General features: G+C 40.4%; 1 protein-coding gene across 5 annotated transcripts in view; it reads right to left on the bottom strand.

Annotated features, from left to right (window-relative positions):
• Nucleotides 1-16,665, bottom strand: part of LOC123974933 (cadherin-4-like) — a 259,907-nt gene that overhangs the window by 5,730 nt on the left and 237,512 nt on the right. For all 5 annotated transcript variants that reach the window (XM_046055968.1, XM_046055965.1, XM_046055967.1 and 2 more), the window contains 5 exons: nt 13,777-13,919; nt 1,858-2,097; nt 1,126-1,362; nt 586-725; nt 338-502 (listed from right to left, as the gene is read on the bottom strand). In XM_046055968.1, the coding sequence (XP_045911924.1) occupies nt 338-502; nt 586-725; nt 1,126-1,362; nt 1,858-2,097; nt 13,777-13,919 (925 nt within the window). The remainder of the gene's footprint in view (nt 1-337; nt 503-585; nt 726-1,125; nt 1,363-1,857; nt 2,098-13,776; nt 13,920-16,665) is intronic.

Genomic DNA, 16,665 nt, shown 5'->3' with positions numbered 1-16,665 from the left:
AGTGTGAACGTGTTGTCACGAGTCTGTCAATCAGCATTTTCTCGCATCAGTCGCTGGAGTTGTGTGTGTTTGTCAGTGTGTGTGTGTTTGTGTGTGTGTGAATAAAGCTGGCACGGTGAGAGTAGCTGTAAAGTAAAACAAAACTCTATGTTGTTTTCATTTCCATACTGGAGTTTACATTTTGAACAGCATCCAGAAAGGAGTAATCATATTACATGTCAGATCGATGGAAAGTTAAAGTGAGAGGCCAGAACACTGACGGGGAAACAATCTATTGAAGGTTAATCTTTGCATGCTAGATGTGACGTGCGTGTCCGTTGTGTGAGTGTAAATTCACCTCGTGGATGAAGTCCCCGATATCTCCAGGATGCGGCACGACAGGTCTGATTGGGTACTGGGACTCAGGGATGATGGGACGTTCATCTACCCTGCGGACACCAGGCGGCTTGCTGATGATGTGCTCCAAAGAGTCAGGCTGCTGCAGTTGGCTCAGGTCGTAGTCCTACACAGCCACAGGGGCATACAGATGTAAGTAGGCAGAGGAGGTCAACATAGAAAGCATGTGTGTATGGCTCAGGATCTCACCTGGTCCTCTTCTCCTCCTCCCTCTTCATCATATTTGAGGATGTTGTCTCTGACATCGTCTTCAGGGTCAATAAGCAGCTGCTTGGTCTGCCTCTCCTTCTCTCTGCGCTTGATCCACACCACAAACAACAGCACCATACCTGCACCGATGCACATACGAACACGATAAACCTATTGGTTTACACTGCAATAATCTGCATCACTTAACAAAACAGGCAATCAGGAAATACTTCACCCTTTTCCACAAGACAAAGAGTCTACCGCCAAAAAGACTAAAAAACCTTGTCAAGAGATGCTGGAGAGGATTCCAGCAGTTGAGGCATTAATTCATTATACAAACTATTGCTCCTGTTGTTGTAGTATAGCCTGGAGAAGGTTTAATGACTGCACCCTGAACTGCACTTTTTTGACAGAAAGGCAAATAAAAGCCAATTACAGACAGCTTTAACTTCTTGTGTTGTATGTATTTGTAGGAGTGTCACATGTCTGAGAATTGTGAGGTGTCAGTGGGAGAATGCGATATGAACATCTGATACTCACTGAGCAGTATGATGATGCAGATGAGGATGGAGATAATGGCTCCTGTTCCCAGGCCAGCAGCTGCCACGGCCCCGAGAGTGGTGCAGTCTCCGTTTTCATCACATGGACACACCTTCACTTTGATGACTGACCTGTTGGACAACGGTGGGTTCCCCGAGTCCGACACAATTATAGGGACCTCATACACCCCCGGCTCTAAGTAAATCTGGTACCGCAGCCCTAGACGAGCGTAATCACCTAAGTAGAGTGAAGAGGAAAGAAAAGTTACTAGATGTTACTCATCACATTTATTGAAATAATTAAACTCTACGTACATACTCTAGTTTTACTGTTATTTTCTACCTGGGGACCAAATGAACATCAAATTTTAGAGTTACTTCTTACCAAGATCTTAAAAATTGCTTCCACAAGTGGCCAGATAAAATGGTTAAAATCAATATCACAGTATTTTTTTCATCATCAATATATATATCAATGTCACAAGATGTTATCATTGGTTTTCAATTAAATTTGCTTGAAATCATGATTTTGAATGACAGCATTTTATAAAAAATAAAAATAAAAAATGTTCATAATATCAAAACACTATTTCACTAAAAGTTGACTAACGATAATATTGAAGTACTGTCCAGTGCCCACTACGTTTAGTATAATGTGCAGTAAAGTACACATACATGTTGTTCTAAGTAAGTACTAAGTACTAAGCCCTATTCCACGCTGACACCTCCTCACCACTGATCCGAGAAATCGTCCAGTTGCGTCGGATGCTCGCAGGAAGGCTGGGTAGCTCAAAGACAAAGGGTCCAGCGTTGGGGTCTGTGTCTGCGTCAGCGGCAGTGATGTTGACACCGTGGACGTTCTTGTTTATCCGCTCACATATCTGAGACTCCCTGGGTATAAGCGCTGGGGGGTTGTCATTAATATCTATCAGATAGATCTGCAGTGTGCCTGTGCCGCTGGCTGGAGGAGAGCCTGGGAGCAGAAAGAGGAAAGAGAAAATAGTATCATGACGGGAGGGAAAGACGATGTGTGCAGTGAAAGGGACGACTGAAAGGGAAGAGGGAAGCTGAAGGTCGACAGAGGGAAGGCAAATAATGAAAGAGAATAAAAAGAGAGAGAAAATAAAGAAAAGAGAGAAGGTTAAAGAAACACTGTATTCACAATGAGGATATTAGAAGTAGGGATGTTTTAGAGCTTGAGGAGAATTTCTGCCCTTGACAGAAATACTTCTGACAGTTATGCTTTCCAGCTCCTCTTTCAGCCTTACAGCCAAATCAGACCAATCACAGTCGATCCAGATACAGACACAGCACATCCAATCGCCTAGAGAGGGCTTAGGTACAATAATGATGACTGTAACAGAATCAAACAAGTCCTTGTCTGCATGTATTTACACAATACTACGAGAGCTGTCTATGATTGTGAAGATAAAGACAGTTGCCTCCAATATGAACAACGTATTTCTAAATTGTAGGTGAACAGGGCATTTTCATTGTGGTACAAACAGTCCTCCATTCATAAACACACACTCATAAATTAAAGGGGCCGTAGAATGTAAAACTATTTACCTTGGCCTAGTTGAATAAGAAGAGTTCAGTACATGGAAGTGACATATCATGAGCCTCAATCGCCATTGTTTTTCTTCTTTATATGTAAATATTGTGCATGCAAAAAACTGGTGAAGCACAAAGAGTGACATAATAACTTGGATCATTAATATTTACACAGCTAACATTTACATGTACCAGCTGGAGGTTATTCAGTGTGTCTCACAGAAAGTGCCTTTACGGTTATGAAGGAAAGGTAAATATCTTCTGCTCTACCTCAGCTCTGTGATTTATGAAGTTTCCTGATGGACAGATAGCTTTACTTGCTGCTGCTAACGGTAGCTGCGGTAATCAGCTGACTCTGATCCAGCGGTCCAGCTTCTGTACTAATGTTAGAGGTCTAAACACCAACACACCCCCAGAGCACCAGTCCGGGCAGAATCAGCAATAGGATGGCTAGCTGCACGGCTGACTAGTTAGCAGCAGCTGCTGTTAGCAGTCGTTAGCAGCTAAAGTAACGTTAACACGGACGGTTCCACGTAGGTCCAAAAATGACGTCAAAACCCTGTGACATCCCGTCGCACACGAGAGATGTAACCGTATTGCTTAGATTATAAACTTTCAGTGAATCTAAAACAACTATTTGCCGATCAGTGATGCTACTTAGGTGTTTGGCAGGTGAGCCTTGTAGGTGGGCAGATTAAATAGTGACGATCCGAGTCAGTCAAACACACTGAGCCATGAAACTTTTTGTTGGCGCAGGTATGCAGGTACCAGAATTACAGTGTTTCTGCCGTATGCCGTATGCTACGCGATCATGCACAGTAGACACTGGTGCCAACAGGAAGTAACCCTGTAGTAGTATTTTATTGGTCCAAAACTGGCTTCACTGCTCTCCATTCAAATCAGCGGGGTGGCTTCGTCCAGTAATATACTGTCTATGGCTAGGTCCTACACCTCTGCTGCGAATGTTCAGTGATTGTTCAGACAGACGGTGAAAAAAGGTGCTACAGCAGTGGATAGTATGACAAAAATAATTTGTTTTTTGAACATTAAAGCATGGAAACATTGTCTAATAGAAACCCTAAATACAAGTATAATGCTGAAATTGAGCATTCTATGGCACCTTTAAGTGCTCATGTGTTAAGAGGATATCTCCACTGCATGCTCACATACAGTACATACATACAAACATTACTCCCTGCTCACAGATAAGCACTCTTGAAATGTTACCAAACTTTCCATGAACATTAGGAAGTCCTTAATTGTTAATAAAGCCATATGGAAGCAGTTTTGATGTTCCCACATTGCAGTCTATAGCAGCCTATAATATAATGTATGGTATTTATGTAACAGAGAGAATATACTTTCATTATCTCCAGTTTTTCTGCAATAGAAATGTATCAGATTTAGTCAAATAGATATTTTTTGTCTGGTTGAAGTTTGTGGATCCACTGCATTAAACTTTCTTACTCTTAAAGAGGTGGTATTATGCTTTTTGGCTTTTCCCTTCTCCTTTATTGAGTTATATCACTTTTTTGTGCATGTAACAGGTTTGCAAAGTGAAAAAGTCCAGCCCAAAGGGAGTTCCCATCTCCCACAGAAAGCACTGCTCTGAACTGCTTGAAAACAGCTTGTTTGTAGTCCAGCCCTTCACTTCCTTTACTTGTGACATCACAATGAAAACACGTCATAAAGCTTGCCAAGCGGCTAGGGGGTCAGGCACGCCCTCAAACCAAGCTAGTCTGAGTGGAGGGCCTTTGGCTCGACTCGCCTTTGTTTGGTTTTCCATTGTAGAAATGTTGTACCTGTACCTGCTTTTTTCGTATCACCTCACCTCCATCGAGGTTCCAAGCAAGCTGAGGGATACTAAAATGTAATGAGACACTTAACCCCTAGTTACTCCATAGGTGTGCGACCTCTGACATGTATAGCAATTGTAAGTCACTTTGGATAAAAGCGTCAGTTAAATGAAATGAAAACAAGGTTACGGTCGCAGTCTGAAGCAGCTTTGATTTGGATCACACTACCTCGTTTCTTACGAAGGCCCTTCTCTGCTTCTGATTGGCTAGTAGTCCTTACCTGGGAATTGCGCATGTGCAACTCCCAACAAAGATTTTGTACAAGCAAGATGCATCACTCTGTAGCTCAAGAGCAGAGTGTACAACACACAGGGTGAAAAGAGGAGCTGCAGCAATGTGCAGTATGAGAAAAATATGGTGTTTTCTGAAAATTAAACCATGTCAAGCTGTTCTGGTACAACCCCTAAATAAGATTTTGAACCTGAAAATGAGCATAATACCACCTCTTCAAGGAATCTGTTGAACACAGATGTCTGTCACAGCATCTGTATCATTGAATGGGTTTATTATATCTGCAAATCACTTTAGCAACAATCTTATTATACATACAGATGCGCAGATGTGGCCAATTAGGCAGGTATTAAAGTTGTGATATTGTACTTTACACCACTGTTGCACCTAAGTCCATGTTGTAAGTCTATGAAAATAGTTATGGTAATTGGAGAAATGTGGTCTGACGTGACTGTAGGCAGCCATTGCAGGTGCTGGTTCACTATAACAGTGTCAGCTTTGGACTGTAATAACATGCGCTGATGCACACAGACACACACACACCTCATCTGCAGACATAATCTTGAAGCCCTTTGCATTGATTGAACACAGCAACAGACCATCAGCGACAGCATTTACAGAGAATTGGGAGTTAAGAATAGACACTTTAAACAATCAGAAAACGAGATAGCAGAGTCGGGAGAAGAATACATGAATGTGTATGTGTGTGGTAAAAAAATGCTGCACAGAGAAATCTGAAAAAAAAAAGGAGGAACGCTTAGCAGTATAAAGCTCAGGGTTGTTTATTGAGTGTGTGTCAGGGGGTGACGACCCTTAGCTGCCTCCAATTACGAGTCATTTCCCCGGCATGCCCCACTGGCTGAGCCATTGGATGGAATCAAGCGACCCCAGAGCCCATCTCTGGGATGAGATAAGGGCAATGTAATTTACAAAGATTTATGCAAAGCTGACAGATCTGCCAATTAAACATGGCAACAGAGCAAGACATTTGCCACAAGAAGAGTAAGACACAGTTAAACACAGCGGCTATGAGTGAGTTTATTGACAGTGTGAGCTCTGTCTGACTGGTAATACTACAATTAATGTTAATAATTGATTATTAAGTGATCAGTGATGGGTATGGCACTGGAGCTCTAGTAGAGTTTCACAAGTTTCAGCTGGGGTTTCAGAAAAATACACAACTACAAAGGAGTCTTCATATTTTTTAAGTCTGGGTGAAGATCCAGTGTAAGGTTTATTAGTCAAGTGAAACTTATCCACCTTTTTCATCTAATAGTCTGTTTTGTCAGAACTGGAGCATTAACATAAAAACTAAATAAGGCCGGTCAAATTCTGTACAGCGGTAGCACTCAAAGTTGTCCCACCATACCAGGAGAAAGCCGCACCTTTGACATGGTTGAATCACACATAAGCTAGATTTATACTTCTGCGTCGAATCTATGCGTAGCCCTTTACCCTACGCCGTAGCCTACGGCGTAAACAAGTGTTATGCTCAGCGAATACGCAAGGGACTGCTAGGGGCCACGTGACAAAAAAAATGTAATAAGAGGTGTAGGCTCTGTGCGGACAACCGCATGCCTCCCATTTTTCAAGTCCGCGTGGTCACACTATGCTCACTACGCTACCAAGGCACCAACCGATCTATTGCACGTGTGTGGAAAATGTAACTACACGTCGCTGTGGACCAACTGTCATTGGTCGGCCGGCAAACCACAACACAGTGGACGCTATAGCGCTACCGCCAACTAGCATTTTGGAGGTGTAATTGCAGAACGACGCAGACACCAACACACAAGTGTGTAGCCTTTCTAATGACCAGCAGTGGATGACTACACTGGTTGCAAAAAGAAGTCCAATTTCATTAAAGTCTATCACAAAATTGACCCTTGATTTATTACCTCTGTAAACACTTTACTAATAAGTTTATGATCTCAATTGCTAGTTTTAAGTCTTCTTCAATCCAGCATGATGTTCATTTAGTAAATTATGGTCCCATTTAGAGTAAAAAATACAATAAAGCAGGATATGCTTTAGCTACTTTCTGATTGACAGATTGCTACCACGGCGACCTTTTTATAGTAACATTTGATTTGATTGTTACTATTTAAAAGTGGAGTAAGTGATTCTAGAGAAATCTAGCATGTCAAATACCATAATATAGAGCAAACAACAACACATCAAGTAATGTAACAAAATGTTAGCTAGTTGTGGGTTAGCATACTGTCATTACAGTTGCTGCTGTGAAGCTAATGTGCAGAGAGGACGAGATGGTCCCAGAGCCAGCACAACAGCTCCAAACAGCAATACTCACAACTTTCCTGCTACTATAGCTAACATCACAACAACAGCATGTCTTGGCAAAGGAGAAAGTAAGCTGAATGTCTGTGGGCAAGTCATGTAACGTTACCTGACACACAAATCATGGTTGGAACGGCTAGAATAGTGTTGTGTGGTGGGGTGCAGGCCACTTTGTTTGTTTCCCATTTACAGAGCCAGGTCTGTGTACAAACACCAGATTTTTTTTTCAGCGCACACACAGAAAGGACAGCTAGCTGGCAGTGAGCAGATATGTGCTGAATTTGACAAAAAGACATGTATTAGATTAGAATTGCTAACTCCACCTTTAAAAATCTTCTAGCAAATTCATTATAAGTGGATTCTTACACACACATAATGTACAGATTTAAATCCAAATTTAACACATGTACTGTACATTCTGAACCATGAGCACATGTGGTTCATAAACACAGGTTCAAACACACACACACGTACGCACACGCACACAAACATAAACACACACTAAGGCTTTCCCATTCTGCTGCTTTGTTAATCCCAGCCATGTATGGGGGACATGTGGAAGCAGCTTGCCACAGCTGATAGGAGAATTATGTGGGTTTTAACCAGCTAAATAAATAATTATATCTGTGTAAATTCCTCAAAAGGATTTGTATTAACTCCTTTTTTTGATGGTGGCTCAGAGATGTGAGGCATGCTGAAAGGAATTGTAGCAAGTCTACCATATGTTCTTTGAAGAGCACACAAACACATCAACAACACCACTGGTGTTAAGAAAAAAGGAAAACTATGTGTCAGAAGGTCTGAGGTAGTCAGATTGCGTTGGGGGGGGGGCACAAAATATAAATATGGTATAAGTACAGTGAGTACTTCTCACCATGCTGTCACCACCTCTCCATGTCCTGTCCTACTATCCTTACTGTCTCATAGTACTTCTTACCATAATCCTTCTCATGCTGTGACAGCTGGCACTCCAGCAACACCCAAATAGTCAGACTGATACACACACACACACAAACATGCATACACATGTAACTGCTTGCTTCATCTTTTGGACTTGCCGCAGTTCCAATATCAGCCAAACCTTACAGTTACATGGCTGCCTAAACTATGAACCGAACTCTGGAGCGTTTACCATGAAGAACCATGACAATGGTGTAGTTCATTTCTGGTGTGAACACCATTCGAACAAATCACAGGAAGGTACCCTTTTATGTGAAATACTTTTTATTACCAAGCAGGTTTTCACTGTTTGGCAATTTCTCCCGTGGAGAAGAAGGGCAAATGCTTGCTTGATCTTCAGTATGAATATGTAGAATAGAAAAATTACAATCAAAATATGAAAGAGATGCTATATAAAATACTGTAGCAACAAATACGTACAATTTAATAATAATAATAATAATAATAATAATAAGACAGGCTAATTATTATAATATGGTATGTAATATTTATTCTTGATGAAAGGTCGGTACACTTTTATGATAGACTTTTACTAGCAGTTTGCGTGGTCCAACTACAAACAAATCTTGGTATGATCTGTGATAAGACCGTCTGATGCAGAGTTTCTTACTCGAAATGCCTGCATTATTATTAAAATATTTAATGTCTTACGAGACGTTCAAATGCCTGGCCCTCTAAAGTCTGACGATATGCGCTCCAGGCCAACACAAACATGAACCTGACGGTGCTGTGATGTACGATATCCAGGTAGCAATCAGGAGGGGTTTGTTGTCTTTTTACCCACCACATTGTGGCCAATAATCAAACGAAATTTCCACCATATGGCTTTTGTTTACAATTTTTTGCAATTTACAATTTTTTTACGAGTTTTTGCCTTTGTGAATGCAAACTGAACCAGATGGAAAATTTAAACAACATATCATCCCCCCATTAGTTTGAATCTGGAACTAGACCTTAAGGAAATTATTTGCAAATGCATATTAGTCTGGAACATCTCAGTTCATTTTGAATTTCCAATTGGGCGGGGGGTTTGCAGCTCAAAATGGCTCTGGATGCAAATGGATACCTACAACTAAAAAGAACAACAAAACGTGCGACGTAGCCCAGAGTGATGTTGAGGTGACTTTTCAAATCTGGAACGGTGACTCCCCTCTGTCACTCATCGTATCAAACCCACCCCATACTATAGAAATATTTGTGATTGTTCCAACCAGATCCAGGATGGGTAGAAATTTATATGAATGGTCAGGGGGGTGAAACTTATCTTCCAGAGCAAATTAAACATGTGCTCTGCAGATTTCCCAGGCTATGGGTCTGGTGGAGAAAAAAAAAGTTTCAAAAGGGTCTATAGGTTCTTCAAGAAAATAGGTTAACATATTGAAATGATAAAGAAGCCCAGAAAATAAGAGGGAAAGAAAAGAAGGAAGTAAATGAGATGTTTGTGAAATCCAAACAACAGGAGCGAGTCAACCTCTAATCCCGCTGCCTTTTCCTTCCCATCAGCACAGCAGGTTACACATCATGGTGTCTGACATTGTCAATCATTGCAAAAATAAAGTACAGAAACACACTTGTATGATCACATAAATGTGTTTCAAATCAGTGCATTTTTCACACATGCTCACACCTATAAATACAGCAATGTTTCAAAGCCTGCTCAACTTAAGGTGCACTGCACGTCAATGATAAGGCAATTTGGGAGGGGAAAAAGCATTCCCTTTTTCCAAGAGAAAAGGCACTCAATTCCACTTGAGAAAAGGGAACTTATTTGTTTGCTGTGATTGAGTTTGTGCTCGGTTAAACTTGAGTTTCAACTTTTAGGCAGAACAAATGCCACACTGTGAGAAAGGGAAGGAGAAGGCAGTCATGGACAGATGATAAGAAGGAGGAGAGGAGAGGATCAAGAGTGTGACCAGTTGTGTGAATCCAGGATTTTCTCTAACTCTAACCCAGCTGCACTGCACTTGAATGCTGCAGAGCTTCCATGTCTTTATATCCCCCTAAATCCACCAAATGTCTTCATTTTTAACAACATTTGTGACCCTTTCCCTCTAACCTGTATTCACCTACACATCGGATCATTTCCAACAATGATTCAGATTCTCAACATTACAAGCATTCAACTCCGGCTCAACTTTAATCAGCAGTGAGTGGCAGTACTATGGTAGATTATTTCATTACAGATCTAAATCCAATGTCTCTCGCTTTCGCTTTCATAGTCAGCCCCCTCACACCCCTCTCAGACCACAGCAAAATCACTATCTATCTGAAAAGGGCTCAGTCTAAGTCTGGAGCCCCTAGTGCCTGTGAACTGTTTAACAGCACATACTCATACAGATGGACCACAGACAGGGGTGTACCAAAAGACACTGGAAAATCAAAACATACATGATTTAACTCATTTATTTCTAACTTAAACATTTCCCCAGAATAATTCTGGTGTAAATTCTGCTGGGGTCAATATTTCACCATTTGGCTTTATTGTCTAATTTGAAAGCTTCAGCACCAAAACCTTAACAAATGAACGGTAACAAATGACACTGAATGCAAAAACCTAAGGAAAACTTTAAGGAAATTATCAAATGAAAAGCATAGGGAGCCAGATAACCACAACATACGCTGTCAATATGAGGCCCCTCTGAAGCAATACAAGTACACGCTAAAAACAAAGAAAGAACAACACAGCAAGAACCAGCTCTGTGAAATTGAGGAATCCTTAGAGTCCAACCAGCTCTGGGAGAAATGGAACAACCTAAACAAAACCCAGCAGGATGAATTGGCGATCCAAGATGGAAATACTTGGATTAATCACTTTAGTGAATTATACAGTAATATTACAAAAAATGATGATCAGTACAAGATATTAAAAAAATGGAAAACTCTGGAGGCGGTGATAAAAAACAACCAAAACCCTCTAGATTCCCCGCTAACAGAACAATAATTAACAGAAGTCATCCAGTCCCTGAAAGGAAAGTCTTGTGGTATTGATGGAATCCTCCACAAAATGATCAAATACTCAGACCATAAAATCAGATTGGCTATACTAAAACTATTCAGTACTATTCTAGCAACTGGAATTTTCCAGACATCTGGAACAAAGGTTTAATAACCCCAATTCATAAATCCGGAGATAAATATGACCCAAATAACTACAGAGGAATATGTGTATCCAGTAACCTGGGAAAAATATTCTGCAACATCATTAATCAACTGTCAACTTGTCAAATTTCTTGATGACCACAATATTCTGCATAAATGCCAAATTGCCGCACAATGGACCATATATTTACTCTCCAGACTCTAATTGATCAAGAATTAAACATTACGAAAAGACAGGTATATGCCTGTTTTGTTGACTTCGAAAAAAGCCTTTGATTCCATCTGGCACGAGGGCCTTTTCTATATTCTACTTGAAAGTGGCATTGGAGGAAAAACATATGATTTGATTAAAAACATGTATACAAAAAGTGAATGTGCCATAAAGATTGGAAACAAACAAACAGTGTTCTTCTCCCAGGGCCGGGGAGTGAGGCAGGGATGCAATCTCAGTCCAATTCTCTTCAATCTATATATCAATGAAATAGCAAACCAATTACAGCGTTCCAAAGCACCTGGCCTCATCCTGAACAGCACAGAGATCAGAGGTCTGCTGTATGCAGATGACTTAGTGTTGCTTTCACCTACTAAAGAAGGTTTGCAGCAGCACTATCAGACCTGGGCCCTGACAGTAAACACGGCAAAGACTAAGATAATGATCTTTCAGAAACAATACAGAAATCAGGTTACACACAATTTCTATTTAGACACCACTAAACTACAACATACAAAAAACTATACTTACCTTGGCCTTAATATTACATACACAGGAAACCTCAACATGGCTGTGAAAGATCTGAGGGACAAAGCAAGGAGAGCTTTCTATGCAATAAAAAGAAACATTAAAATCTATATTCCAATTGAAATCTGGCTTAAAATTTTCCAGTTTGTACTAGAACCAATACTTCTATATTGTAGTGAAATTTGGGGGCCAAAATTAAATAATGAATTTGACAAATGGGACAAAACAATCATAGAATCTTTCCATACCGAGTTCTGTAAGAGCATCCTGTAGGTGCAGAGAAAAACACCAAATAACCTGTGCACAGCAAAGCTCGGCCAATACCCCCTCTTACTAAAAATACAGAAAAGATCAATTAAATTTTACAATCACTTAAAATCAGTTAACCCCGAGACATACCATCATAAAGCCCTAACATACCAGGAGCTGAAACCAGAGAAGAGTCCCCTCAGCGGGCTGGTCCTGGGGCTCTCTGCAGTAACAAGCCCCCAACAGCCTCAGGACAGCAACACCAACTCAAGCAGACCAAACCAAATTATCAACAAGCAGAAAGAAAAATATATTGAATACTGGAAAGCAACGACCAAAACAAAAAGTAAATTACAATGTTATCTGACCCTAAAAAGAGAATTCACACTGGCAAATTACATGGTAGCACAATAAAATGTCCTAAAATAAGAAAAATGTTGACAACATACAGACTGAGTGAACACAGCCTGGCCATAGAAAAGGGTCACCACAGACAGAGCTGGCTACCACAAGAGGAGAGACTCTGCTGCCAGTGTGACACAGGACAGGTAGAGACAGAGCTTCACTTTCTAACCTCATGCCCTAAGTATAAAACACTAAGACAAAAACACTTTGCAAACATTTCCCAAATATACCCCGAATTCAAATTTATACACACAGAAACTCCCCTATATACTGGGAGAAATGCCCAAATGTCAAATAATTGCTGCAAAATATGTCTCCTCATGCCATGAAGTGAGGACAACCAGTGGAAACGCAGACTGATAAATAATTGTACAAATTTTCAATTATTATTATTTTGATTGTTTGATATTTTAGTAATTGTTTTGTTTTTACATTTGATACTGATTTCATTCTTTTTTTAAATTTAAATTATTTTTTAATCAATTCCTTAATTTTTTAAAAATTTTTGTCTATTAATATACACACACGTTTACGGTATTATCTATTTATATTATTTTAATGTTTAATATATTTTCATTTTTTTTTAACACACACACAAACTCTTACTGTTTTATTTATTTATTTTATTTAAATTTTTTATATATTTAAATTTTTCTAAGACAAACACACATATGCTTTAATTACTTGTTTAATGAAATGTATGGGGTTGATTGTTCTTATGTAGTTTGTATGATGCTTTGGCAATACTGTTACACATTCATGCCAATAAAGCTAATTTGAATTGAATTGAATTGAGTGCCTTGCTTAATAAGGAAACTTTTCATTTTCTCATTTCACCCACATGTCTACAGCTGGTTTGGGGGGTTTAACAGGTGACCCTCTAGTCATAAGCCCTGAGTATAAGGAACATACATGATGTAGATAATGTATAATGTGTAAAATTACTAAGATCATGTTCCAGAGTGCTTTCTAGGATGTTTCATACTTTGTTTGGAGGTAGTGTGGTAGCATGTAATGGTAGTTTTTTTAGGATTACTAATAAATTGCCAGTCCTGTGATTCAGCACCATAATCCCTTCATTTTACTAAATTAAAACTAAACTAAATGAAAAGTCTACTAAATGATAAAAATTTACATTGTCCATGTTCTGAATCTGCATTCTGACAAACTAGTACATAAGAAGCAGCAACCTCAATCACTCTGATTTTAAATGTAACAAAATGCTTACTGATAAAACATGTGCATTAAAAGAGGCTCTTACCATTGTCTGTTGCCAGGAATGTGGCTTCATATATATTGTTTTTAACATAGACAGATTCCCGGTCGAGCATTGCTGTGGTTACGATCTGACCATTGGTTCTGTTGATGGACAACCAGTCTGCAGGGTCGTTCAGCTTTGAATACCTAAAGACACACAAGGACAGATCGAAGGACAAGTTAGCCCTAGCGTTTCCCTGTTTACAAGCAAATGTGAATTTTCTCTTGCGTCTGCATACATAGATTGCTTGCACATACACACAATCAGAAAATCACAACAGCCTGACCTTCACACAGTTTAATTCTTCATTGACTTCTCTTCCAGAGCCTGCAGCGTACAGTCAATTTCACCTCGTTTTTCACTCCTGTGTACCAGGCATTGAAGTCAATTACCTCCCTAGTTAAGCACTGCTGCAGCTGCCCAAGTGTGTGTTGCATGCACATATTCTAGGAAGTGTTTGCTTAGGCTGGGGAAAGCTAAACTGCGTATACATTCTAGCTTTAGTGCTTGTATGTTTGCAAATGGTCCTGTCTGTGTATGGGGAAAGAGTACATAGGATGGAGACAGGATGATAGGATCTTTGTACTGATCCTTAAACAGGAAAGTGGATGTGGTAGCAGGTGGCGACACACCCCCGGGATAAAGGGCAGGCAAGGAACAGGGGATCTTCTCCAGGATTGGATCCCAATCTCACTCTGATCTAACTGTTCTTGTTTCTCAGGCTTTTGTAGCTTCGACTCGTTCGCACACTTTCAATTCTATCTGATCTCTCTCGACCCGTGCCGCATCACCTCATCTTGCTGTGCTTTTGTATTCATACATTTTCTTATCCCCGTCTGTATCTTCTCATCCATGTCTCATTCCCTCTCTGATACAGAGTTCATCAACTGCTACCTCTCTTGGCTGCAATCTCACTTTCACATGTGACACATCATCAGTGGACATGTGACACCTTGAGCTTACACAACAAGGTTTCTGCATCAATACGATTTAATTTACAAAATGTCAGTTTGGGCAATAAGGCCGTGTTGCTATGTGACATACACTTCCAGCTTTTAAATCCATCCAAACTGAAATGGATTTGACCTTAACCTTGCTTTTATATTTATTGAATTCTGGTGTAGTTACAGTCAGTGTACAGCCGACTTAAAAACAGCATGTGCATTTCTACTTACATGGAGCAGAATGAAAGCCTAGAGGGGTGGGTGGGTGGTGGCGGGGGGCGGGGGGTGGTGGACAGAGAGCATAATCTCTCTCCTGCAGTGAGGTAGGTGGGATTTTCCCAGCAGGTAGTGGGCATGATCCCAGGCATAGCACAGTGCGGGGAAGGGGATCACAGAGATGACATTCCCACACTCTAGACAGTTTCACACAGGCTAGCCAAGCCCACCGCCACTAACTGGCAGACTGTGAAATCACCACCAGGACTACTGTGAGTCCATCACAGTGGGAAGGTGAGATAAAAGAGTGAGGAAAATGATCAAGAATGGGTGGGAGGGGCAGGGAGAGGTGACATTCGGAAGTAGCAGGATGGCTGCATGATCTGGTTTTAATATCCTCATTAAGACTGACTTGATACCTACTGCTATTCTGTGTCCAACTGCATCTCTATTGGCTTTGCCATGCCAAACTGAAACACTTTGTCTGTCTTTTCATTGGAGGGCAGACAGACTGGGTCACTTCACCTAAATACCAGACATTTTGGGAAACACTTGTATTCGCTTTGTGGCCAACAGTTACATTACCACTCTAATATATGTACGCTTCTGACTCTACATGAATCTAGAGTCAGAAGACAATTAGCTCAGGTAAACTACCTGTCTCTGTACAAAGTTTTAAAAATCTGCATTCCAACTACAACTAAGATCCTTTAAAATCAGGAACAGAGAAAAATACAAAAAAAAAAAACAGAGCATAGAAAATGGTGCAATAGTTTTTTCCCCTCAATAATGGGCTATAAAATACCACCCGAACCTATTCTTTCCCAGCCACACTGCATGATAGCACAAGTAGCTGTGTGCTCTCTGATGATAAAAGTCATAACACAAAGGTTTGTTCACAAAGCAGAGTGCTCTGTCCACCACACTTTAATTAAGTCTCCTAAACAGCCCTCAGTGCAGACGTAATAGAGCTTATATGAAGCAAATGAAGTCCTGAATGAACAGTCTTTACAGCCAAGGTAATTTCCAACACACTGAAAAGACAATCTGCTGCATTATTAGTTCTGTTCTAAAAGAAACTCTAGATAAGTTAAGGGGCAGAATGTGGTTGGCTCGGTGTGATGAACACTCATTTTCACTTCACTTTTTCAGATAGCACTCAGTAAACTATAGGGCTACTCTGGCCATTAGACTGATGATTGTGAAAGCGCAGTGTTTTTGTTTACAAATCCCAGCTGTCAACAACTTTACTGTGGGCAATTGGCAGTCTCCATCGCCAACTTTTTAATGAAGTGCAATGCCAATTTTTGGTGTCCTTGGAAAGGTAAACAGTTCTTGTTTACTTCTTGTTTACCCTGTGCTATTTTGGAATAAAAAAATCGTGTTTAAATGCAATATTTTGTGTGAAAGTTTCACTTTTCCTTCCTGTATCTTATTTCTAATGCTTTCCCAAGCTCTCCTCTACTTGAAAGTTTCATTTGGGACTTCGTTGGTGTGTGATTATAGCCGAATGTATGATTAGGCCTGGCAGGTTAGTAATCTTAGCAAGCAGTAGGGAGAGGTGTGACATTTATTTTTCAAAACGCTGACCCTGAGGATAAAAAAAGCATGTCTTAAGAGTAGCCAAGGCGGTTTGGGTAATCATTTATGCCATTGTCTCCAGTCCCATGTCTCGACCTTACTGGTCCGGTATCTGACAGGTGATGAATGATGCTTCTCTCTCCCCCTACCC

Source organism: Micropterus dolomieu, linkage group LG08 (genome assembly GCF_021292245.1).
Source record: "Micropterus dolomieu isolate WLL.071019.BEF.003 ecotype Adirondacks linkage group LG08, ASM2129224v1, whole genome shotgun sequence".
NCBI classification, from domain to species: domain Eukaryota; kingdom Metazoa; phylum Chordata; class Actinopteri; order Centrarchiformes; family Centrarchidae; genus Micropterus; species Micropterus dolomieu.
This window is presented reverse-complemented; position numbering and strand designations above follow the sequence as displayed.